The sequence below is a fragment of the Camelus bactrianus genome, chromosome 20 (assembly GCF_048773025.1).
Source record: "Camelus bactrianus isolate YW-2024 breed Bactrian camel chromosome 20, ASM4877302v1, whole genome shotgun sequence".
NCBI lineage: Eukaryota > Metazoa > Chordata > Mammalia > Artiodactyla > Camelidae > Camelus > Camelus bactrianus.
The window spans coordinates 18,976,171-19,003,611 of record NC_133558.1 but is presented as its reverse complement, the minus strand read 5'-3'; the positions used below and the strand labels follow the sequence as shown (position 1 = coordinate 19,003,611).

General features: G+C 35.4%; 2 protein-coding genes across 2 annotated transcripts; both read right to left on the bottom strand.

Moving 5' to 3' along the window:
- Positions 1 to 3,877: 3,877 nt before the first annotated feature.
- On the bottom strand, positions 3,878 to 6,640 carry OR14J1 (olfactory receptor family 14 subfamily J member 1). Its single transcript, XM_010974107.3, has one exon. It carries the CDS (start codon positions 6,544 to 6,546, stop codon positions 5,581 to 5,583), a length of 966 nt encoding a protein of 321 aa, XP_010972409.2. The 5' UTR covers positions 6,547 to 6,640; the 3' UTR covers positions 3,878 to 5,580.
- A 7,091-nt stretch (positions 6,641 to 13,731) lies between these two features.
- On the bottom strand, positions 13,732 to 14,676 carry LOC105084072 (olfactory receptor 2B6-like). Its single transcript, XM_010974108.1, has one exon. It carries the CDS (start codon positions 14,674 to 14,676, stop codon positions 13,732 to 13,734), a length of 945 nt encoding a protein of 314 aa, XP_010972410.1.
- Positions 14,677 to 27,441: the final 12,765 nt, after the last annotated feature.

Below are 27,441 nucleotides of genomic sequence, written 5' to 3'. Positions count from 1 at the left end.
AAAGAAGAATTAATATTCTTTTCAAACTTTTACAAAAAATATAAGGCAAGGGAATATTTCCAAACTCATTTTATGAGATCAAATATACTCAGATATAAAGCCAAGAAGTACACTACAAGAAAAGTAAATTACAGCCAACATCCCTGATTAATATAATGCAAAGTCCTCAAAATAATATTAGAAACAAAATTCAATAGCAAATTAAAAGGAATATACAGGATGATCAAGTGGGATCCATGGGGTGCTTGGATGTTTCAACATAAGCAAATTAATAAATGTGATACACCATGTATATAAAATAAAGGATAAAAAATCATATGATCATCTCAATAGGTGCAGAAAAATCATTTAACAGAATTAACATACTCTCATGATAAAAACTCTCAACAGATTAGGTAGAGAAGGAACATACCTCAACATAATAAAGATCATTTATGAGAAGACATGCTAACATATGCAATGGTGAAAAGCTGAGTGCCTTCCCTCTAAGAACAGAAGAAAGATAAGGGGGTTCACTCTCATCACTTCTTTCAATATAGTGCTGGAAGTCCAGGCTGGAACAATTGGAGAAAAGAAATAAAAGGAATCCAAGCTGGAGAGGAAAAAGTAAAACTGTCATTATTTGCAGATGACATGGTATTAACATAGAAAACCCCAAGGACGCTATCAGAAAACTATTAGAATTAGTAAACAAATTCCGTAAAGTTGTAGGAATCAAAATCCTTTGTGACTCCTACACATCTAACAAATTTAAAAAACTCACATCAAAGCAGGTAGGAGAGACTGAGACACAATTTCACAATAAACCCACTCCAGCATGATAACCTATTTTTGAGAGAAAACTCAGAACCCGGAGCCTCTCCCCGAGGAGCCAAGAGTTTTAACCCAATATCAAGCACCACAACTTTTAAGACCTGCATCTGAGAGACAAGCCCCCTAAACATTTAGCTTTGAAAAACAATGGGGCACCAGAACAAATGACTTCTCTGCTGAAGTTTACCAAACGTTTAAAAAAGAATTAACACTAATCCTTCTCAAACTCTTCCAAAAAATTAAAGAGGAAAGAACACTCCCAAATCATTTATGAGACCAGCATTATTCTGATAATATAAACCATAAAAGAACACTACTAGAATAGAAAATATAGGTCAATATTCCTAATAAATATAGTTGCAAATATCCTCACTAAATACTAGCAAACCAAATTAAACAGCACATGAACGAGCTCATTCACCACGATTAAGTGGACTTTGTACCTGGGGTGCACGGATGGTTCAACATATGAAACCCAATCAATGTGATACATCATGTTAGAGCAAAGGCAGATGTTCGCAGTAAGTCACCTTACTAGCATAAACTATCTGATCAAACTGGTACAATGTGGTCCAAGGCCTCAGGAATTAAAAACAACAACAAACAATTCTTATCAGGCAGACTATTCCAGGAGATGAGCATTCATCTCCCAAGATCCTGCCAAAGCTGAACACAGACCTGTTTTTGGAATGTGCTGGGTTTGATCAGTACAAGCCTGCTAGGTTAACCTTTTCATAAACAGTGGTTATTTAACTTAATCTGATAGGCCAAAATGCCCAAAGTTTATTAAAATTGCAGAAAAGAAATGTGAAACTATTATTCATAGAATGATACCCCAATTTTTATTTTAAATATCAGACTATCAGTGGGAAAGTGACTATGCAAAATATTGAGGATATATCGCTGAAAACCATGCAGTGGGTCGGGGGAAGGGTATAGCTCAGTGGTACAGCATGTGCTTAGCATGCATGAGGTCCTGGGTTCAAGCCCCAGTATCTCCATTAAAACAAAAATAAATTTAAAAATCTAATTACCCCCCCCCAAAAAGAAAACCAAGCAGTGGTTAGAATGAGGGGGCTAGATATAAACATTACAACATATTGGCTCTTAAAATCACTGTATGAGTGAAAATAAAAAGGTAAGAAATGGAATATAATTATAATGCAAAACTATTTATACAAAATATTAATGAACCCAAAACAACAATACCAAATCAAATAAGACCCCCCAAAAGACTTATTTAAAATACCCCAAACTGCAAGCAGCAAAATTGTTCATGAATCTATGAATGAATAAACAAAATGTAGCAGCACATCTAGTTAGTGGAATACAACTCAGCAATAAAAGAAAACTCAACTACATAGATTAAGTCTCAAAACCACCACGCTCAGCAAAAGAAGCTTGACATCAAAGAATGTATATGATTTCATTTATGCAAAATTCTAAAAAAGGCAAACAAATATTTGATGACAAAAATATCAGTGGTTTCTTGGGGGCAGAAGCCAGGGGAAGAAAGGACTATAAGATACACAAGAATCTTTCTGAGATAATGGAAATATTCTGTACCTTGACTGTGGATGGTGGTTTAATGACTATATACAATTATCAATATTTACTGATTTATACACTCTAAATGGATACAATAAAGTTTATATAAATTTTACCCAAAATAAAGCTGATGAAAATGTAAAAGACAAAACAACAACAGCAACAACAACAACAACCCCCACACACACACCTGTATTGTATGCAAAATAGAAGAGTGTGGGAATCAGTTATGAGTCTGTCCCAGTGCACCAGTCTAAGGTAATATTGCCTGGACCAAAGAAATGGCAGTAGAGATAAAAAATTTAATCAATAGTACTTTGGTGGGATATCAGGGTTTGAGTGAAAGAGAGTATTCATTGATGTAAGGAGAATAACTAGGTGGACAGAAGTTGTTTACTGAGATGAAAAAATTGGGAATGAACAAAAAAATGAATACATGAACAAAGAGTGAATTGAAGAAACTTCCAGTGATGACCTGATTATTGATGGGGGCGGCCTCTTGAGGTTAACCTCATCTTAAAGTCAATAACCTTAATATCCATTATCTGCAAATATTTTCCTTCCTGTTGATTGGCAATCTCTTTCTTGGGTGGTGGCTTACCTTGCCTGAATGGGCACATTCTTTGCAAATAGCACATTCTCTTGATCTGAGAGTATTGGTGAGGTTTTCAGGAATATTTTCCCTCTTCAATCTAGCTCAGAATTATCTCACTCAAAGAAACAAAAAATTATATAATGTTAATTATCTTTGTTTAGTACCATTTCTTCTCTTTCCCCTAAGAATTTTAAAATTCTCTCTGTGAGAGAAAAACACTCCATGAAATTAAGTTTTAGTATTAATGCATTTCAGGGAAGTTTCTCTGTTTTAGAGGCAATAAAGACCAATGGACACTGAAGGAGGTTCAATGATATATTGAACACATACAGCAGATGGGACAATAAGGAAGTGATTTGATTACTGGGCATGTTGCCTAAGAATTAATCATATACGTGTACAAATATGTACATGGAGTAAGATGTATATTCATCAAAGTATTGTTTAGAATAATGACAATAAAAAGACAAACATCTTAAACAGGAGATAACTTAATGGTTGTGATTTTAATCATAGCTATTGAAATGATTTTACTTATTGATCTAGAAACATGCTTTTAACATTGTTTCACACCAAAAGAGTTTATTGATCATTATATACTGTGACATTGCAATACAGTATAATATCTACACATACATACACATACATTTAAAAGAATCTAGAGGCAGAGTCACAAATAGTACACTATCAGTTCCAGTGGATTTATGGTTTAGTTTTAAATTTTCTTTATCTCCATCTTGGAATTTTTTAAATCAACAATGTACAACCTCTTTAAAATAGTACATAATTTTTAAAAAAAAGTGCATATAAGGAAAGAGAAACAGTTGTTGACCAAGCTTCAGGGCTGTAAAACAGGGCACTAATAGAGTTCTTGTCATCAATTCCAGCTTCATACTGGAAGAGAAGAAATGTATAACCTTTAAAAACAAGCAAAAAATCTCTGTGTGTATGCATGTGCATATATTATAGACAGAACCATTAATCCAAAATAGCATTTAAATAATATCCCCCATTACTCAGCAATTGCTCATTCTCACTGTTAATAGAACATGTACTTTGATTTACTTCAACATTGGGGAACTGGTAGAATATTTTCCCCTTGTGAATTATGAGTCCTTGAAAAAAGTTACATTCCCTGAATAGGAGTCAGAGCTTGAGATTCACAGAATCTGTGACTCTTATACACATAGATTTGAGCTTTTCACTCAGTTTTGTTCTCTTTCATGGACCCAGGAGGCATCCCCTGCCTAACCGTGAAAATCGCGTAAAACTCTTCTGTGGATCAGAAGAGAAAATGAACTAATAGAAACATATTCAGTAAGGGAAAAGCAGGTGTCTGATGGCTATCTTATTAGTGAATTATAGTAGAATATGCTAATTTTTTAGATGATACATATACACACACACTGGGAAACAAAGCATTTGCAATGAGCAGAGGCAAATAAATGAGCTTGGCATCAGACAAATGTTAGTTTAAATCACGTATTTACTACTTTTTGTTTGAGAAATCTCAAGAGAATTAATCTCTCCTAAATTTAGTGTCCTAATTGATAGATTGAGGACAAAGTGGCATAGCTAGAAGAGTTGTGTGACAGAGTTAAAAGAAAAATGTGTGTAATGCACCTGACATTTATTACAGACTAAATAGCTGTGGGAAAGGCTATTATAACACATAAAAGGAAGGGAAAATTAACAGATACTTGATGTACATAAGAAACTTGCAGGACTATTGGAAATCATATACATACACCATGAATATAATATCTCATAAACACAATCAGCTAACCTGACAGCAGTTTGCAATTTATTTGTTAAAAGCCAACTTTAAATTATGGTGGTCAAGTCCCCAAATAATTACCTTTTCTCTTTTATTTAAAAAATTCCTAAAAGATGCCTAAAAATAAAAATTGATCCCTATCCAATGGGAATGCAGTTTGGTGCAGCCACTATGGAAAACAGTGTGGAGATTCCTCAAAAGACTAGGAATAGACTTACCATATGACCCAGGAATCCCACTCCTGGGCTTGTATCCAGAAGGAAATCTACTTCAGGATGACACCTGCACCCCAATGTTCATAGCAGCACTATTTACAATAGCTAAAACATGGAAACAGCCTAAATGTCCATCAACAGGTGACTGGATAAAGAAGCTGTGGTATATTTATACAATGGAATACTACTCAGCCATAAAAACCGACAACATAATGCCATTTGCAGCAACATGGATGCTCCTGGAGAATGTCATTCTAAGTGAAGTAAGCCAGAAAGAGAAAGAAAAATACCATATGAGATCGCTCATATGTGGAATCTAAAAAACAAAAACAAAAACAAACAAACAAACAAAAACAAAGCGTAAATACAGGACAGAAATAGACTCACAGACAGAGAATACAGACTTGTGGTTACCAGGGGGGTGGAGGGTGGGAAGGGAAAAAAAATAAATAAAAATTTAATTGGTGGAAAGAAGACCAATATCCTTAGAAGCATAACATCTTAAATTTTGAAGAATTATGTTTTGAAAAGAATATAAAGAATAGAGAAGATGGAAGGGAGTTCTGGGAAGAAAGTAGATTTATCCCTCTTACAATCTGAAACATAACAGAAGTTTTTATTGGTATGGTTCTTCAGAGTTTGAAAATGGCTTTTAAATACATCTTTCTCTGAGCAAATTCTTCTTTTGACAGTACCTTCCTCAGAGCTGCCTTCATGGCTTCATTCCGTAAACTATAGATGACTGGATTGAGTGTTGGAGGTATCACAGTATAGAATACGGAGAAGGTGAGGTCCATAGCCGATTGGGAATCAGAAGGCGGCCTTAGAAACTCAAACCCTGCAGCCGAGAGGAAGAAGGTGACTACGAATAGGTGAGGTATGCAGGTGGAGAAGACTTTGGTCCGGCCCTCAGTTGATGGGATTCTCAGCACTGCAGAGAAGATGCGAATGTAGGAAAGCACGATAGAGATCAAACAGATAAATGCTGTTGAGGTTGTGAATGCAGCCACTGCAATCTCATTAATGAAGTCATAAGAACAGGCTAGTTTCAGCATCTGAGGAACATCACAGAAGAATTGGTGAATGACTCTCTCCCCACAGAGAGGTATGGAGAAATTAACAGCTGTATGCAAGAGCCCAGAGAGGCCCCCGGCAACCCACACAGCTATCACGGCACGCCTACAAGCCCGGGGATCCATGATGGTCTCATATTGCAGTGGTTGACAGATGGCTACATACCGGTCATAAGACATCACCGTGAGGATGGCCACTTCTGACGAGGCCAGAGCTATGAAGAAGAAAACCTGAAGAATGCACTGACCAAGGGAAATGTAACCATTGTCCATGAGAGAATTTGCAATGGACTGGGGGACTGTGATGGAGATGAAACAGAGGTCCAAAAGAGAGAGGTGCTTCAAGAAGTAATACATGGGGGAATGGAGGCAATGGTCCAAGGTAGTTATGGTGATAATGAGGAGGTTGCCTGTCAAGGCCAGCAGGTATGTCACCAAAAAGAGCAGTGCATGTAAAATCTGAAGTTTACGCTCCTCAGAGAACCCCATGAGAAGGAACCCACTCATTGAGGTCAGGTTGGCCATGATCACTCTGAAGATGGCAAGGATGACTCTGTTTAGGAAGCCAAAGAACAGAAGGAAAAGGATGTATGATATTAATATATCTATATGTCAAGTAACTAAGTGTAGTCAGCATAGAGCTACTGAAAACAAGACAAATTTATCTCTATGGTAATTAGGTAATATCTAATAGAGAAAAAAATCTTTATTATTCAAAAATAGAACTTCTAAATATGATCAACAGCTTCATGTAGGTTGAAAGAAGTTATGAGAATTTCCTGGAGAGCTAATGAGCAGATAAAGTCTCAATGGTTGATTAGTGTCCAGGAAAAAGGGAAGTTGTGTTATTCTTTGAAACAGATAACCATGACAGGGAGACGGCTGGGAGAAGAGATGAGTTCTGATGGGAAAAGCCCAGTCTGAGGTGTGCCAACCATAAAGTTGGATACAAGGATCTGGAGCTCAGAAGACCTATGGTTGTGCTTGAAACACCACCAGTTCAGTAATAGTGTGAAAATCATGCTACAAAAACAGTTAACCTGGCTCCTTTAAATGGCACTTACAAGAATATTTTTGAGTTTAAAAAAAGGACAGAAAAGAGGTCTGAGGACAGATGTCATCAAATTTAAATAGATGTGCAGAAGCGGACCCAGTCAAAGAGACTGAGAAAGAATATTTGGAAGGAGAAAACCAGTAGGGAGTGACATCATAGAGCCAATGGAAGACAGATGTTGAAAAAGAAAAAAACTGTACAATAGAGTCATTTATTTAAGAAAGGTGATACCTCATCACAGTTTTGATTTGCATTTCTCTGATACTTAGTGCTATTGAGCATTTTTTCATGTGCCTATTGATCATTTGTATTTCTTCCTTGGAGAATGGCTTGTTTAGGTCTTCTGCCCATTTTTGGATTGGGTTATTTGTTTTTTTCTTATTATGTCATATGAGCTGCTTATATGTTCTGGATATCAAGCCTTTGTCAGTTTCATCGTTTGCAAAAATGTTCTCCCATTCCATAGGTTGTTGTTTTGTTTTCCTTATGGTTTCCTTTGCTGTGCAGAAGCTTGTAAGTTTAATTTAAGAAAGGCAATTTAAAATAACAATAAAAGTACATTGACTTTACTATTGTAAAGGTCATTTGTGGATTTGCTAGAAGCATTTGGGAGGACTAATAGGTACAGAAGCATTTTAAAATATGGTTCAAAAAGCAAATGAGATGTGAAAGGAAACACAGAAATTATGAAGCATGGCTATAAATTTCGTTCAATATGGAGAAGTTTCACTCACCAGAATTGATCTTAGTCAGTAGGAGCCAGTCTCATTTAATCTTAAACTTGAGCATCTTTATTCTAGAATTGAGCTGGTGGCTCAGTCTTTGAAATTTTCACATTTAAGGAAAGGACTGAGACGCTTTCATATAAGACCAAACAGTGAGCATAGACCCAGGAACATTTAACTTCCCACTAAGCCCTTGACACCTGGAATGAAGCCAGTGCTGCCCAGGCCTAGGGAACAAGTCTGCTCAGCACTGTTGGTGTTCCAGGTAAACACCATGAGTTCAAGTGTGGGGTTTCATGGACCTCTCCCTCAAGGATTGCCTCGGTGAAAAGTAGATAATTACCATCTGGGTTTAAAGGAATCTTACAGTCTACGCATTTCAGGGAGAGAAAAATGTATATTGTATACAATTTATTTTCCAAAAGTTCAGACTTAGTTTCTCTAGTAAGAATTAACAATTTCAACTTTACTGATCACCAATAAAATCACGCATGCTTGTATGGACCTCATGTCAAAAAGGGAATGTTTAGTAATTCTTACATAAACATATAAAGCTACAGAATCAAAGGATCTTAGAGTTTAAACAAGACTTAGAGGTCACTGAGTCCAAGCTTCATCCAAACATTATATCTTTTCTAAAATAACTCTGAACCTGATAATCCAGTAGACATTTTAACAATTCCATAGATGGGTAATTTTCCTCCAAAGATGAATGTGTTTCATTTTCAAAAACCAATGATTACAGGAAAGGCATTTTTTTTTATTGTGGTAATAACCTTTACATAAGATCTACCTTCTTAACAATGAAATAAATTTAAAAAAATTTTAATCTTATATCTACTCCTAAATGTCAAAAATTCATTGTAAGTTATATTCCATTGACAACATTTAAAAATAGCTCTAAGTTCCCCTATTTTTATATTTAATAAACATATTTTCATATTTTTATGGTTAAGAAGTTGAATGCTAAAAATTGCAAACTCAGTTTTGATTCCCAGTGACTATTATAGTGCTGCATAAGTATTTGCAATAAGAATCACACTTCATGTTTTAGACATACTACTATTTCACACTTAATAGATGTAAGTATAGTGTCAACATAACTTTTATACACACTGGGAAACCAAAAAATTTGTATAACTTGCTTTATTGCAATAATCACTTTGCTGCAGTGATCTGGAACTGAATCCACAATATCTCAGAAGTATGCCTGTATTTAGATCCTCTGCCCATTTTAAAATCAAATCATTTGGTTTTTTGCTTAAGTTGTATGAGTTCTTTACATATTTTAGATATTAATCCATTATCAGATATATGATTTGCAAATATTTTCTTCTTTTTGTTAAGCTGTTTTTTCACTTTGTTGATGGTTTCCTTTGCTGTTCAGAAGCTTTTTGGTTTGATGTAGTCTCACTTGTTTATTTTTGCTTTTGTTGCCTTTGCTTTAGGAGTCAGATCCAAAAAATCATCTCCAAGATTGATTGAAAGAACTTACCACTTATGTTTTCTTCTAGGCATTTTATGGTTGCAGGTCTTACATTCAAGTCTTTAATCCATTTTGAGTTAATTTTTGTGTATGATGTAAGATAGTGGTCCAGTTTTATTCTTTTGCATGTAGCTATCCAGTCCTTTGGTTCTTTTTTATAATTCATATTTCCTTATTTATATTTCGTATCTGGTGAGACATTATTACTGTATCTTTTTATTCTTTAAACATATTTTTTTTCCCTTTAAACATATGTATGATAGATACTTTGAAGTCTTTCTCTGCTGAATCCAAAATTGGGGTTCCCTAACAGGTAATTTCCTGTTACCTGCCTTTCTTTTCCTGTGTATGGGTCATATCTTTTTTGTGTGTAAGCACGTATCTTTGTTGTTGAATCCTGAGTGCTTTAACTAAAATGTTGTAGCACCTCTTGATACTGATTCTACTCGCCTTCTCTGTCTTGTTAGTTGTTTGCTTGTTTTTTTGTTAGTGATTTGGCTGAATCAATTTAATGAAATTTATTTTCCCTACAGTGTGAAGACTTTGATGTTCCTAATAATTTTTTTTCTCCTTTTTATCTTTAAGTTTGGCTTTCTAGGGACCACATCTGAGTCATCATCATGTAAATGGTTAGCCATCATGATGGCTAATTTTATGTGCCCAGATAATTGATTAAGCGTTATTCCCGGTGTACCTGCTAGGGTGTTTCCAGATGAGATTAACATTTAAATTGGGTTATTTAAAAAATTGCATTGGGTGGTGCCCTCGTCTTTGGGCTTCTATACAAAATACCATAGACTGGATGGCTTATAGATAACAGAAATGTATCTACCACAGTTCTGGAGACTGGCAAGTCCAAGATCAAGGCACCAGCAGATCTGATGTTTGGTGAGGGCTTCGTGGTTTGTAGACCACCATGTTTTCACTCTGTCCTCACATGGCAGAAGGGGTGAGGGCTCCAACCTCGTGACACAGTCACCTCCCAAAGGCCCCTCATACACGTAGTGTCAAATGGGGATGAAGTTTCAGCTTAGGAATTTTCGGAGGACACAAATATTCAAGCTATAGCAGTGGTTAATCTAAAATAATAGTAAAAAACTGTGAGAGTGGGAAATCTCGATTCATTCTGACGTTACTGGGAATTTTCTAGTGCTCCTCTAATAATAGATAGTAGACTTTATTGAATGTGCTTCCCTTCTATATCACAAAACATTTTCCTATTTAATGACTTACTGATATTTGCAAAATTTACTAATATATTTAATAAATCTACTGGTTTTAGTAATACTTTCAAGAATATTAAAAAGATTTCTTCATTAACCATGTTTTCAACATTGCACTATATTGATTTGTGTGCTTGACAGTACATGTACTGTACATTCATTTCATTATGTATTTATACTTATAAACTTCTAAAATATCAGGCATCCTTCATGTAAAAATATTAATTGCACTCATGAAATTAAAAATTCAGATTTTTTTGTTTTGTTTAAATCTCAGGGTGTTGCTCTGATATATCTCTAATATTGAAGGTGAATCAAAATATACCCCTGGGGTTTAGGGGACATACTTGGAACAACCTCCCACATCAGCACTAAATTTCTTTAAGGGCCCATGTTTTTGTTTAAAAATGTATGCAAATTCCACGGCATATTATAATTCACGCCAGTTCCAATGCAAAATAGTAGTTTCAATGTTTCTTTATTTACATTTTATCTAGACCTTTCTCTAAAAAAATTTTGGGGGGATGGTAATTATTTATTATTATTATTTTTTTTTTTTTAATGGAGGTACTGGGGATTGAACATCATGTGCCCTAAGCATACACTCTACCACTGAGCTATACCCTCCCCTTTATCTAGACCTTTAAGCAAAACTAACAAGCCCAAGAAGATGTAGAATTTTTATTTAGTGACCTCAGATACCCTTTGGGAAGTACAACACACAACCTCTGAGAAGAAACTGCTTTAATAGAGTGAAAAAATTAATACTATAAAATTTTTTCCCTTAATACATATTAGGATATATAGGATATTGGTATGAGGTCCCATGGAAAAATGAATCATGACTTGACTTGTGAGAAATACTGTGATCCAAAAAAATTTCTAATGTTTAGTATCCTTTTCCAGATTGCATTAGAACTGAGACAGACTCTCTTTCCCTTTTTAAACAAGAACCTTCATTTTTCTAAAAGTTTTTTCCTCATGTTCTAGCTTCATCTGTCTCACAACTGGGCTACAGAAAGTGGAAGTGCTCACTGCACTTAATTGGCAGGCAGTAGATCTTTGCACTGTTCCTTTTAGGCAGAGGAGAGGAGAGGGTTGCAGTTGTCCTTGGAAAAAAGGAAAAAAGAAGCAGCTCCAGATCTATTTATGTTTGGTGCATTAACTAAACATTTATCATGTGAAGAGCCTGAAAGAGAAATCTGCAGAAGTATGGGAAATTACAAATATAAATATTACATGGGCTTGGGAAGGACTTATTTTGAAAGCAAAGCACTTGATGAAGTGTTCAAATGTGACCCATCTGGGGGGAGGGCACCTCATGTGGTTGAGGTCAACCAGTGTTGTAAAAAAAAATTTTTTTTAATGCAATTGGATATGCTGTGTTGGAAAACACCAGGATTGATGCTGATATGTGGGGAGAAAAGAGAAGTTCATATAAAATATTCCATGATATGTGGTGATATCAATTTACTAGAATATTTTATCTTGGTGGGGGGAGATTTTATGTATATTTGACATTACTTCCTATCTTTAATATTTATAATTCTAAATTTTTATGATTTGTGGCAGTGTTGAACTCACATAGATCATTAACGATCCCAGTCTTATACTAATTTAATTCAGACCTCAGAATTTATACCATCCAGTGTATTTATGCTCCAAAATTAAGGAACCTGATGAAGCACACTAATGGATTAAGAAAATTCATGTTCATCAAGACCTTAGAGAATATCTTATTAAGGGACTGTGATCCATTACTTTGAAATAACTAGAGAGAACTGAAATAAGTAAAAAAATGATTAAATGCACTTATGGATAGCTTGTGCTTTGGAAAGGATAATTTTATAAAGAAAGCTTGGGGTTGTGTGTTATAAAGAAGAGAATGACAGAAAGTGTACTGATGCCTTAGAGTAAGTGCTGTGTTCATGATCTTATAAATCATCAGATATAAAATGATGTAGAGCTCTACAAATTTAGAATTAAAATTTTATTATTTAGATTTGCTTTATGGGATGCAAATCTACAATGTTAAATATTAAATTCAGTGTTCTGTGAGAAAGATAATTTCATACACCTTTGAATTAAGGCAAGTGTTACTCTCCCTATTCCATTTGGTGGCAAAGAAACTATAGTCAAAAATAATAAATGGTTTTCCCCAAAAGGTACAGAGCTTTTTCATCACTCTGTTGATGGGGCTACATATACTCATTAATGAAGAATGAGATTTGATTTGCATTTCAGGCAATGATGCTGAGTTTTTGCTGAACTCACTCTATTTCCTTTAGGCATCTTTGACTACTATGTATTTGAGAGGCAATTTATAGCTGAAGCTATAAAACATTTTTTTAAATAAAGCTGGTAGGTCAACCAAGGCTTTGAATTCAACATGATATTCTTGTAACACATTGAAATAGGCCTAACTTACCCAGTTAAGTAGTGAAGGAAGTTACTATTGCAAACTCATAAATTACTAGTAAGTTTTTTCCAGTCAGAATATTTTCTGCCTTAGTTTTTTTCCCACTGTTCACTGTCCAAAGCATCCATTTTCTCTCTTTCTTCAGAGTAAGTTCTATTTGTATTGGTCGTGACCTCATTGTTGCTCATCATAACAGCATAAGATTGACTAAGGTTTATGGCAAAAGCAATTTATATTTAAAATCACTGTCTCTAAATTTTTTAATGTATTTGCCTTTGCATAGATATAAAATCATCTATCTTATATGCTTTTGACCTAAATATCTCTTGATTTCACTTGCCTCTGAGGCCTTAAAAAGTCTTTGGACATTGAATGTTAGAAGATGACTAAATGCTGTCAATGTATGTTGGTTAAAGTTAAAGCAGGTAGTAGTGGCATTTTTTAAAAAGATAGGATTATTTCCAATTTACTTGGGATTCATTTAGAAATAATTTATGCTAAATATATTTCCTAAACTTTCTAAATATATTTTCTATAGCTCTTACACCAGTTTCCCCCCTGAAACTAAGTTAACTGGTAGTTAGGGTTAGGAGAAAAAGTGATATGACTTGGTAAGATGCAATATTGTAAAATAGATTAAGTGCTGCCTGGAGATCACCAAGAGTTGATTGTTTCTTTCTTGTCCAATTCCACTTGTGAACTTTATGACACTTAATGACAGTGTTCTCTCATCACTTCCATGTCTGACATTATTTAAAAGGCAAACACATCCATCTTTATTTCTTAGGTCTTCTTTTCAGAGATCATCTTGTCTTGACCCAAAATTCTTTTGTCAGTGCCCTTCTAAGGGCAGCTTTCACATCCTTGTTCCTCAGTGTGTAGATAAAGGGATTGAGGGTAGGGGTGACAATTCCATAGAAGAGAGCCATGATCTTCCCCCTGTCACGGGAGTAACTAGAGGGAGGCTGGACATACATACTGATGGCTGTAAAGTAGAAGAGGAAGACCACCAGCAAATGTGAAGCACAAGTATTAAAGGCCTTCCAGCGACTTTCAGAAGAGTGAATTCTCATTACTGCCCGACCAATGAACACATAAGTGCCCAGGATGAGGGCGAGGGGCACCAGAAGTAGCAACACCCCTAGCACATTGAGCTCAGCTTCATTCACATGAGTATCAGTACAAGCTAGTTTCAAAAGAGCAGGAACTTCACAGAAGAAGTGGTCCATCACCCGCTGTCCACATCTGGGGGTCAACACGGTGAGAGTGGACTGCACAAGGGAGTTAGCAAAGCCACTTATCCAGGTCCCAGTGGCCATGTGGATACAGCATCTCTGGTTCATGATGACTGGGTAGTGAAGAGGCTTGCAAATAGCAGTGTAACGATCGAAGGCCATGATGGCTAGAAGTATGCATTCAGTAGAACCCAAGGCCAAGAAAATGTAAAGTTGGGCAACACAACCACCATAGCTAATGGTCTTTTCTGGTCCCCTGAGGTTGACTAGCATCTGTGGGACAGTGCTGGTAGTATAGCAGAGATCCAGGAAGGATAGATTAGAGACAAAAAAGTACATGGGACTGTCAAGCTGTGGATCCAAGCAGGAAACTAGGATAATGGAGATATTTCCAAATAGAGCAAAGATGTAAGCCACCAGAAAGATTACAAAGAGTGGTGTCTCCAGCCAGGGGCGATCAGAGAATCCCAATAAGATAAAATCATCTAGTGAGCTCTGATTGTTGATCCACATATTGGCACTGATGGGGAAATTCCAGCTGAGACCTCTAAATACCTATCAGGGGATGGGTATTGATGGTAAAAGGAAGCCACTGAGAATTAAGGATCAGAGATGCTGTGATGAAACTCTCATTTTTGCTGTACTCTGCATCCTTTATCCCAATTTTTGTAAAATGTTGAGCCAACATTATCTATGTGATATTGAAAGATTGTCAAGAAAAGAATAAAAAGAATACTAGCAAGTAGCAAGTTGGGAAATCTTCCTTACTTAGTGAGTGTCTTCTGGTTAGCTATCATTCCTTTGGATTTCGATGTCTTTTCTTTTAAAAAGTTTCAGCAGAACTACCATCAACCCTGTCATGAATATTTAATGGAAACAACAGAAGACAGATTAAAATAGATTAGGGGAAGGCAAAGCTTCCCAAATACAGGTTGAACAGGGACAGCATGAAGAAGGCAGGTGGATCAGCAGCTGAGGGGGAGCCAAGGCATCTTGGCGTTTTCGTCTTCCTCAAGCTGACTCTGCTCAGAAACATCATGGCAACTGGAGCACGTCACGAATTTTGCACAGTGAAAGGATGGAGTATCAGGACTCCTTTTACCCCTCCCAAGCATTAGTGCTGATCCTATTAAGAAAATTTAAAATAGGGAAAGAAACAAAAAATTCAAACAAGGTTAACTCACATAAAACAATCAAACCTTAGAAACTTGCCTGTTGTGAAATGCTGTTTTAAAGATATCTAAATACATTTGATGAACTTTTAACCTCTGAGTGAAAGAAAGAGTTTCAAAGGCTTCCTGAAATTTGGGGATGTATACAAATTCCTAACCCTTCAAGATAATCATTAGCACATATAAATGAAAACATTTCCCCCTCTCTCTCCCTTCCTTATTTTCATTTCTTGCTCATTAATTATACTGTTTCTACCATCTGAGGTGCTTCTATCCAGCTCTTCCCCTTCCAAATCACACAATTCCTTTACTATAACATTTCTGAAGGATAACTCCAGTGATTAATTTTTTAATTCTTCAAGATACAATAAACCTCCTAGAGGAAAACATAGGCAAAACATTATCTGACATACATTTCAAAAATTTTCTCCTAGAAGAAATAAAAGCAAGAATAAACAAATGGGACCTAATGAAACTTACAAGCTTCTGCACAGCAAAGGAAACCAGAAATAAAACAAGAAGAAAACCTACGGAATGGGAGAAAATTTTTGCAAGTGAAACCGACAAAGGCTTGATCTCCAGAATATATAAGCAGCTCATACGACTCAATAAGAAAAAAATAAACAACCCAATCCAAAAATGGGCAGAAGACCTAAACAAGCAATTCTCCAAGGAAGACATACAAATGATCAAAAAGCACATGAAAAAATGCTCAATATCACTAATTATCAGAGAAATGCAAATCAAAACTACAATGAGGTATCACCTCACACCAGTCAGAATGGCCGTCATTCAAAAATCCACAAATGACAAATGCTGGAGAGGCTGTGGAGAAAGGGGAACCCTCCTACACTGCTGGTGGGAATGCAGTTTGGTGCAGCCACTATGGAAAACAGTGTGGAGATTCCTCAAAAGACTAGGAATAGACTTACCATATGACCCAGGAATCCCACTCCTGGGCTTGTATCCAGAAGGAAATCTACTTCAGGATGACACCTGCACCCCAGTGTTCATAGCAGCACTATTTACAATAGCCAAAACATGGAAACAGCCTAAATGTCCATCAACAGGTGACTGGATAAGGAAGCTGTGGTATATTTATACAATGGAATACTACTCAGCCATAAAAACCGACAACATAATGCCATTTGCAGCAACATGGATGCTCCTGGAGAATGTCATTCTAAGTGAAGTAAGCCAGAAAGAGAAAGAAAAATACCATATGAGATCACTCATATGTGGAATCTAAAAAACAAAAACAAAAACAAACAAACAAACAAAAACAAAGTGTAAATACAGGACAGAAATAGACTCACAGACAGAGAATACAGACTTGTGGTTACCAGGGGGTGGAGGGTGGGAAGGGATAGACTGGGATTTCAAAATTGTAGAATAGATAAACAAGATTACACTGTATAGCACAGGGAAATATACACAAAATGTTATGATAACTCACAGAGAAAAAAATGTGACAATGAGTGTGTATATGTCCATGAATGACTGAAAAATTGTGCTGAATACTGGAATTTGACACAACATTGTAAAATGATTATAAATCAATAAAAAATGTTAAAAAAAAGAAAAAAATTTTTTTTAATTCTTTAAAATCTTAATGTAGATTTTGTATATAACTCAATTATTTTTATATACTAATAATTCAATAACTATTATTAATTATTTATTTCCCAAATTGTGAATTCTCTAAAATATTGGATTTTTCTTCTTTTTGTGTATCTATATGCAGTGTATAATGGTATTTGTAACAAAGAGATAATTAATAAATACTGAGGGATAGTAAACTTGATGTGGCTGCTAGGAAAACAGCCCAGGAACTTCTGATTCCTTGTTTTTCTGATCCTCTTAGTTGGCCTTACATTATATTCTTCTTGTGCTCCTAATTTATAGGATTAGTGGATTTAGTTGGCCAGGTCTATTTTTTACATTGATGTCACTGAGTTGTGGAATTAGACAGCTTGGGGGTAGTGAGTGATCATGAGAAATGATAGGAGTGCTTGCCTCATAGCCAAACGTCAGAGCCATTAAATCTAAAACAGAGCTCCTTATCCATCCATCTCAACACTTCTAATTTCTTTGCTTTAGTTATAAAATTACAATTCTTTTGCTACCCAGAATCGAATAGTTATCTTTGAATTACAATTGCCTTGTGTCATCCAAGTTGTCAAACTGGACCAATTTTTCTCTAACATTGTCTCAAATACCTATCCATTAAGTCTATATCTACACAGAAACATTAAAACAGACAGAGAAAATGGTTTAATGTTTCATGGTCCTAGCTTTCAAAGTGTCTCCTCACTTACAATTGCTGGCTCATCTTCAAAGCATCCTAGTATGTTTGGAGAACAGTCTTTCCTTAGTTCAAATCTGATTGTGCCCAAGAGTTCTCAGCTCAGAACTCTGCAGTGGATCTCCATATTGTAGCACATTATATTCAAATGCAGCCTTCGATTTAAGATCTCATGTAATAATGGTTCAAACCATGTAAACATATCCATTAGTCCAGTTAAACTATTTACCTTCTCCCTTGTGTTTATGTTGATGTGAAACACTATATTTTTGCTATTCATCCTGTAAGGAAATTTCAAATACAAGTGTTCTTAAGTATTTCCTGCTCTCACTCTTTACTAATCCTCCAGAACATTTATTTGTAATTCTCTTATGATACACTCTATATTTTATCATATAATCTTTTTCTGTTTCTATATCTGGCCTATTTTCCTAATCAGATTGATTATATACTCTTTAAGAGTAAGCATGCGACTTGTAGAAAAAAGAGTACCTGATAAGTATTTACTACATTTTAATTAATTTAGATTCAGTTGAAACCAACAACCGTGAAACTCTTCCCTCTGGTGTTCTTATATGTTAGATTATGTTAGCATCTTCATTTTATTATTTCTTTTTAATGATCTCAATTTGTTTTATTGATATTTTATCACAATTGAACCTAGCTACATCATTTACTTTTCCATTCCAAGCCCCTCAAACAAAGCAGAGTTTAAGTATGTCCTGCTATACTCTTAATGCAAACATTTTAAGGGTTTAACTGCTAATTCTCAAAATTATGTAACTAACCAAACAATAAATACATTTATTTTACTCACTAAAATCAATGGACTTTGAAGATGTCACTTCCTACACTTGTGACTAGATTTGTTTACCTAGAGAATAAGAATCAGAATACTTGCATATAAACTCCATACTGCTTTCACAACAACTGGATATAAATTTGCTTTGTAAACTAAAGAAAAAAACTATACAATATATAATGTTAAGAGAAATATAAGCAGTAGTTGAAATACCAGTAGGAACACTTACATGGTAAAATTATATAAGAATACTTCTGGAAATTTCCAAGTCCCTGTAACCTTCTGTGGAAAATTAAGTTGATTATTTTCTTGAGACTTCCTCTTTAATAAACCCTATCATTTCTTATATTTAAAATAACACTCTTCATTCAAAACTGGTCTTATCCAATTTCTTTTCTTCTCCCATTTCTTATCCTATAGTAGTGAGACTTTAGGATTAGAGTCTTGGAAATATGATTATGTTTTATATTATATTATATTCCCAAAGAAATGGGACAGATATCATTGTCAGTTGATTAGAGGGTTATTATAGAAATTAAAAAAATAGTATTATGATTCAACATTAAGAAATAACTTTATCTTCATACCTAATTTCTGACCAAATTTTGCCTAATCTATTTTGGTCAAAGAAAAATCAATCTTGCATTGCAGGGTTACTTTACAAAAGAATGTCCCTTAATAAATATGCAAGTAACTTCTTATCCAATTAGAATCCTAAAAGAAACAGTTACAGAATTCATCCTATGTGTATTGCTTTCTTGCTAAACAAAGACTCAAGATCCCATGGTTTAGTTACCCAGACTCAGATAATATTTTTCTAAATCTCAAGAAAGCTGAATTTCTTCTCCTGCCTTGCAAAGATTACTGCCATGTGATTTCACAATCTTTATTGTTTTCTATGGTGTCTCTCCAATTGGACACAGCATGCTGTAAGTCTCTGAGATAAGCTTGGACTGTTATGAATAAAAATCAAATCACATACCTACTCCAGGGGAACAGTAAAGGTATTAAAGATGAATATGTAGCATGTATTACTGGTTTCAGAATACATGATAGCACGCCTAAACATTGAAGATATATAAAAACAGTGGTAAAATGAGTGATGATGAAATGATAGCAATAGATAAACTCAGAAAATAGAGTTAAGAGGGAAAAAAATGAAGAAAAAAGAAATATATAAAGAGAATAATCATCTGTCTAGTACATTTCAGATGATTAGTTAAATAAGAGTCTCCTGAATATGTGAAGAGAGAGAGAAAAAGAAAAAAAAATAGGATATAAAGATTAAAGGGGTGAGACCAAATGCAGTAATTCAGTTTATTTGCCTGGAAAGGACTGTGGGGAGTTCTTGCCTCTCTGGTTGTACATGAAAATTATGGGATTAGTAGACTTAATTTGTCTAAATAGGAAGGTAAAGAAAAAGCTGATGAGTCCCCCAGAGGGTGAAAAAATGGAGCTGGGTGTGCAAAGGAATGAAAGGGCAGCAAGAAAGAAGCTTCGGAATATGTGACTTAAGGAAACATGGGGCCCATTATTTTAGATGTTTACATCCTGATACACTCGTTGACAGCTTTGTAAGCATGATTCTGTTATGCTATGTTAAAACAAAATAGAACCAATATTTAAGTGTTCATTTTACCTCTGATTCACTTTAGATATTTCTTCTAAATGCTATTGTCTGAGGATCTCTGCTGTAATTTCAAAGCCATGCTCTCTGTCTACTGGATTTCTTTATGTGATAGATTCAAACTATCTTTGATTTGTTTGAATGGTAGGGCTTTCAGAGGTCAACTGGCTTCTACACCAAATCAACATCTTATTAGCCACAAACTTTGGAATGCAAATAGCAGTTTTAATCTAGAGAAGTGATTAAAAAGGCACACCTAAACATATTTCAGTGAAACACAAGGTCCCAAAGGTAAATAGCACTTATAGTAAATTTGTATTTTCCCATAGCTTTCCTCATAATAAAAAAAAAAAAATGTATTCCAAGGATTTAGAAACATCAGAATATTCTTATCAAACTTTCCATAAACATATATAATTACATACATACATTTGCTTTTGTATTCATGTACAATTCTCCTTACATGTATGTTTTCTTTGTTCTCATAATAATCCTCTAAAGTAAAAATGATTTTTTTAATGATAGAAGAGAGGAAACTGAGACACCAAGAAGTTACAGGACTTGCCCAAGTATATAAATCTAGAAAATTCAAAAGCAATGTTTTGAATAATACAAGATTTTGAATCCTAGGTCAGAACACTTCATAATTTCATTGTTCTCACAAACACATAGGCAGCTGGGGAATCAAGCTTTTTAAATTAAAAAAAAAAATACTCTAAGTTTCCACCCCTAAATGCTCCCTTTACTCCACTTTATGAAGCAACTGATGACAACGCAAGGTGACCTTTGGCTTTTACTATCGTTCCCTCCCCAAATCCCTTCTGCATTTACCTGATGCTGGGCTGTAATTCATCAGTTGTTCAGTTTGTGACAAAGAGATGGGGAGTTATGAAGACTTACCTGTGCCGCAAACATAACACTCAGACACTAGTTTTCTGTTTAAGCTTCTTCTCAATTCTGCAGAATATCAACCAGGCTCCCTCTGACCTACTGAGGGGTCAACTTCAAGAAATGAACTCCAATTTATGGCTACCCATAGAATCCATAGATCCATCCACAGGGAGCTCTCCCATGAGTTTTCAAGCCGTTACTAACATGGTCCCATCCTTCCATTTAAACCTCTGAGATTCAGTATAATTAACATCTGTTGCCGCCAACATGTCCAGGAGAGAAGAACCAGGGGACTAGAAGGTGAGAGAACCTCAAAAACAATCAGGAAAATGTTTCTAATAAAATACAAACTTTGGGCATGACTCTCAGTTTGGAGAGTCATCTCAGAGGAAATCAAGCCAATTTCAATAAGACTTTAGTGGTTGTCAAGATAATTTTTACAATGTAGATTATTAAATAGGTAAAATTACCCTTTACATATGCTATTCTGAGAAAAACAGGACAACTACGTATAGCTGCAAAAGTAATCTTTCTAACGTATGATTTTATATCATTTCAAAAAGCCACTTTGCTTTAGCCTTTTTAAAGAGCATCTTAGAATTATATACCATATGTGAAAATGCACGTGTCTGTTGGCTCAGCAATTCCATTTCTAGACACTCACCCGGACAGGTACTCTCACGTATGCATGCAGAGAAGGGTATACAAGACCTTACTGCAGCGCTGCTGCACTAGCAAACAGCCATAAACATCAAAAGTGCCCACCAGTCCTGAAGTTGTTAAATATGTCCTCGCAAAGTAATATTATGTGTTTATTAAAGTTAATGAGGCAAGTCTATAGCTACAAAATTGGAATGATCTCTAAGGTACATATACTTAAGGAGAAAAAAGTTACAGGAGAGTACTGATAACACAAGATGTTATCTATCCACCTATCAACAGATATCTACATATATATATACACATATATATATATATACTTACAAAAACACACTTGCAAATACCCCACATGTATGTATACGGAATATCTCAGGAAGAGTAGAGAGTGGAGATGTGGAGTTAGGAGTGGAAAAGAGTTTTGTTTGCCTTATGAATAATCTTATTATGTGTATTTCTTGTTTTAGACTTTTTACATTTTCTAAACTTTTAACAATAATGAGGACAAAACACCACCACAACTACGGTGTCCTTCATGGAGGATTCCTGAGGAGTACAAGTAGAATGTGATTGCAACTATGAAAAAATTGTACTTAAAGCCTGAAATTAAATAAACCAACATTTTACCTTAACCAAATTTTCCTTAATATGTATCTCTTTATTTTTAAATTTGATTTTTTCAATTTAAATTTATCTCTCAAAGTAATATATATGTAAATGATTTAAAGTCAAATAGTTCTACATAGACTGAAAACAAACAAACAAACAAACCAGCAGCTAGCATCCCACTCCCTCTCTACCTCTATTTCCTATTATTACAAAGAAAACACATTCTGCTTTTTAGATTTTTATCTGGCAGCTTCTTGAATATTTACAGATTAATTCAGTATTTTCAAAAATACTCATTTAGTGCTATGAGTGCCAGATATTGCTCTGTGCACTTGGGAAACATCAGTGAACAACAAAGATCCTTGTCTCTCTGAAGTCAAAATTTTAGGGGAAGAGGGTAGATAATAAATAATAAGCCTAACAAATGACACTGTGTCATCTGTCAGAGGATGAGAAGTGCCCTGGGTGGAAGAATCCACAGAGTAGGGTAAAGAGTATTAGGCGGGTGAGGTGGACAGACGGTAGAATCGAGCAGCGTGGTCAGGAGAGCTCTTCTGGAGAAGGTGATTTTTAAATACCTGAAGGAGGGGAAGAAGTTAACTAAGCAGGTATCTGGGATAAAGCATTCCAGCCAGAGAAGAGTCTTAGAGCGGAAGGATATCGGTGTATTTTAATAACAGTAGGGAGACCAGCAGGGCGGAGCAGAGTGTGTCAAGAGGGGAGTTATGGGAGATGAGGTCAGGAGAGGTGGCTGTACGAATTTAGGCTTTTCCTGTGCATAGACATTCTGCTTTTAAGTTCTGTTTTTTTGTTTGTTTCATGAACCTTCATTAAGTATATCAATTATAAGGATTTTTACTGTTTTTTATTCTGTTTCTTACATGTCTTTCTTCTCTTGTTTTTCCCCCCTCCATTTATGTTTGTCCCTCTGTGCTAGAGGCTTCACTCAGAGGTGAGGCGATGCATTCCCTAGAAAACTGACTGGAAATGCTGTGTGCTTGGGTAAAGCTTGTTGATAGATGTGGATAGGATGATCAAGGCATCTCATTGGAATAACACAAATGTCATATATTTTTGGTCTTTTTGTAAAGGCCGTCTAGGTTCTCCACAAGAAGCACTTTATTTTCCTGCCTAGAGAGGTATAAGGCTGGCCAGTGTTCTGGGAGCAGAATGAGGAAAAATTATGGGGAAGGATGCCGTGTGTGGCACCTAACAGAATTCCTTGCTTTCGGGGTGACACCACAGTCACATCTCACCCAGGCCTAGTGAGGCTCTCGGATCTAACTTTTCTAAGGGTGTCCACGCCTTTTATCTGCTTTGATATCAGAAAATCCTTCGTCTGGTTGTGTGGGATAGTAGGGGATGTCTGTCCACTTTTTAGGCGGATTTCTCAATTGTTCTGATTTAGCCTTGTCTGCAGTCTGCCTTCTAAGATTCCCAATGTTTCCTTTCCTAAGTCTCCATTGCCACTCTAGGGCTCTGCTGTACAAATTGCCCTTGTTCTTACTGGCTGTTTTTCTCTGCCTCCCAATACTTTAAAAGCAGTTAGGTGTTATCCTTTTTTGGGTTTCTTTAAGTCTTTTACTACCTTCCATCTAGTTCCTATCTTCCAAAAGTTTATTGATCTCTTCTCTGTTCTCAGTTCCTCTCCAGTTCTATTTGTCCTTCCAGATTCACACAATTTTGTATTTAATACAGTTTTTATGGTTTTTTAGAAAGGAAAGGAAATAAATATTTTTGTCAATTTGCTATGCTTAATCAAAACTCTTTTTTCTAAAAAATCCATTTAGACAGCTGGTTATGAGGATAAAATAACAGAAAATATGTGTTAGGCTTGAAGATGTGCACCTTAACTTTTTATTCAGTAACAATTTATGCAGTTATAAAAGTGTAAGGTGCCATATTATTTTTATTCCTGACATATATCATTAGAAGCCGATGACCTGATTTCTATCCTTCAAAGATGATGTGCTCAGAGCCTTAGCACATTCAGGACATTCTTACCTGGAAAGCAACTTTCTTTACTCTACATCTATTTATAATTTTATCTCTTCCTTCAGAAATACTACTCAGTAGTCAGTAGATTTATTCTTTACTATGAATTTCTCAAACACATAGATATTCAATATACTTGTCCTCTTGTTTTATTTTATTGTGACCTTAAATTGGTTTTTGTTTCATAAATCATGGAATATATTTTATGGGAATACTATGTATTTTTTGTCAGTAATGCTAGGATGTTCTAATTCTTCACAGTGATAAACATACAGTGCTGCGTGAATTATTACTGATTGTGTGAACAGTGAATAAACTGCTGATATGTTGATTTATGACTCAATTCACCAGTTCTTTGTACACGTTTTCATCTTAAGGGAAGTTCTTAAAGGGCAGAGATTACAGGTTCGTTTTCTTTAATATAAATTTCTTATTTAGTTTTAATGTGAGAAATTTAGTAATGCCGTGAAAGTTAAAAAGGATAACTGTGAGGATAGTAGGGGAAAAGAGATAACATAGTCATAAAAACTAAATAAAAGAAAAAACAAAAATATGGATAATTTTACAGGTGAGTAATGGATTATGCCAGTACAGCTTTTCAGGAGAAACTTGCCAATCAGGACCTCATCTGATACTGCTGTAGTGGGTGAGTCCAGCTTGTAGGTTGGGAGGTGAACTATATGCCTAAACGTGAGGTGTGCTATGATGCTTGGACAGGGATCTCTTCATTCAGAGTTTACATGAGGAATACATTTTCCCCCAGACTCTGGGAATGGGAAACCACAGAAATCAAAGCAAGAACTAAATATTATAATTGAACTGCAATCATTAGATCACAGTAGACTAACTGCTATTGGCTTGTCTATGAAAAAAATGCATGTTTAAATGAAACAACTAACCAACATGTCTAGTTTGATGTCAAAAGCAGAACTCATCTGATCATCACAAATGAATTAAGTAGAATATTAATAATGACTTGTGACTACCTATGTAATTTTTGATTTATGCCTGGAAAACACACACTATATATATATTTACCATCAAAGCCACTCAGTCTGACACCATGATTATCACTGAAATCAGCAGAGTTTTTTAGTGATAACTGACATTTACCAAGTTCTTACTATATGCCTTCTAACAATTCTCTTAAAATACAACAAAGCTCGGAGGTTGTCCTCATTTTAGAAATGGAGAAAATCATGGTTAGACATGTTAAGTGATTTACCTGCAGTTATGTAGCTGGGAAATAAATGATGGAGACAGGACACAAACTTTGGCCTCTTTGAGTTCACACATTCTTTACTACCACACTAGAATATCTGTCCTTCTGGAAATAACACCTTCATCTCTGTTGTCACCATTAAAAGCAAGAGTGTCACTTTTTTTTTACAAGTGAGTGGAGAACATAAACTATATGTTTTTTTCCATATTATAAAGACAAAAAAGATTAACTTATTTTTGCCATATTTTCAGGTGATTATATTTCCTTCAGATATAAACATAAGTGGGTAATTAATTATTGACTAGGTAAGAATTTTTATTGTGTACAATTGAAAGTAATAAGCATATATTAGATCAGATGGGGGAATATTATGATCAGAAGATTGAAAAGATGTTAATTGGTATTTATTGACCACTTTTTGCAGGTGCTTTACTTAGTGCTTTGTGCTGGTCTCAGCCTATCAATAAACAATGCTGTGGCTGGACTGGCTCTTGTGGTTCTTATTATGACTGCAAGATGCCCTCAACAATAGCCGTTGGGGAACTTTGGAAAAAGAACAAGGTTTATTACTAACAAGTTCAGGAGGGTAGGCCGCAAGTCTGGGCTACAGTGAGGTCTCCGGTAGAGAGAGAGAGGTCAGGCCTGGCTGGGGTTCTGCTTTTATTGGGGTGGAAGATGGGGGCCTGGGGTTTCTGGGTTCCTTTTTATTGACGAAAACGTAAGAGTGGGAATTAAAAGGGAAGGAAGAGGAAACAAGCAGCCCAAACTGTCAGTTTTGTAAAATCAACCAAGCTCTCTAAAACAAACGAATTTAAAGGGGTGGGGTGGGAGGACAGCCTGGCTCTTCATCTAGTCGCGTGATTTGCTCTTTAGTTAGTCATGTGTGTCTTTCTGAGATAGTCATCTTTAAAGTGGATGCCTCCAAAATCAAAGCTTAAGTCAGGCACTTGCATTACAAAAAACCAAAAACCAAAACCAAACAAAAAACTGTTAGAGCTTACACTACGCTTATGTTACTTTTTTGGTCTTTTAATCAACATAATAATAAAGCTCATTCTTTTTTTACTCAAAAGTAAATGTGGGTACAAAAAAGTTTAATAAAACTTGCACAAGCTCAAAAGGAAGTTGTGGAGTTAAAATCCGAATTCTCTAGTCTAATCTCTCCACTGTACACCACCAGGCAAATGGAAGCTCTTCATTGTGATAAATGGGAAGTTAATTTTAGAGAGAGTTGTTTCCAGGAATTGTTATAATACTGATAGGAAGGGATATAATGTAGAAGCAGCCAAGGAAGCGGTTGTTAAGCACATCGGGTAAATGGAAAGAAAGAATGAAAGCAGGAAATGAAAGTAAGCAACAAAAAAGAATGAAGGGTAGGGGTGAAAAAGGAAAGAACAATGGAAAAAATAGAATGGACGATAGGAAAAAGGAAGGAAGGCGGAAGAAGAACACAGAAAGGGACAGCAAGAAACAGAAATAATATAAATAATAGACATTTAAAGAGTGTGGGGAGATATTGCCTGACAAAGGGCCCATTGAGAGTTTGCGATTTGCAGATACTAACTGCTATATATAAAATAGATAAACGATAGGTTTCTACTGTATAGCACAGGGGACTATATTCAATATCTGATAGTAAACTATAATAAAAAGGAATATGAAAAGGAATATATGTATGTATATGTATGACTGAAACATTATGCTGTACACCAGAAATTGACACAATATTGTCAACTGACTATACTTCAATAGAAACGTTATTTAAAATAAAATAAAATAAAAGGTTTAAAAGGAGGGGAAGGCTCAAAAGAAGCCTGGGGGAGAGGTTGGTGAAGACAGCTAGTTCTGAGGCCAAGTGAAAGACAAGAATGCAGACTGTGAAGATTACATGTGTCCCTTATAGATTAGTAAAGTTCTTGAGGGAAGGCTTATACAAGATGACCTTCAGTTTCTTTTTGCCATAAAAAAAACTGAGCACTGTATTCTCTTCTTCACTTT

What these genes read in the sequence shown, in the direction of transcription:
- LOC105084072 (XM_010974108.1), bottom strand. Translation starts at nt 14,676, where the DNA reads ATGTGGATCAACAATCAGAGCTCACTAGATGATTTTATCTTATTGGGA.
- OR14J1 (XM_010974107.3), bottom strand. Translation starts at nt 6,546, where the DNA reads ATGGCCAACCTGACCTCAATGAGTGGGTTCCTTCTCATGGGGTTCTCT.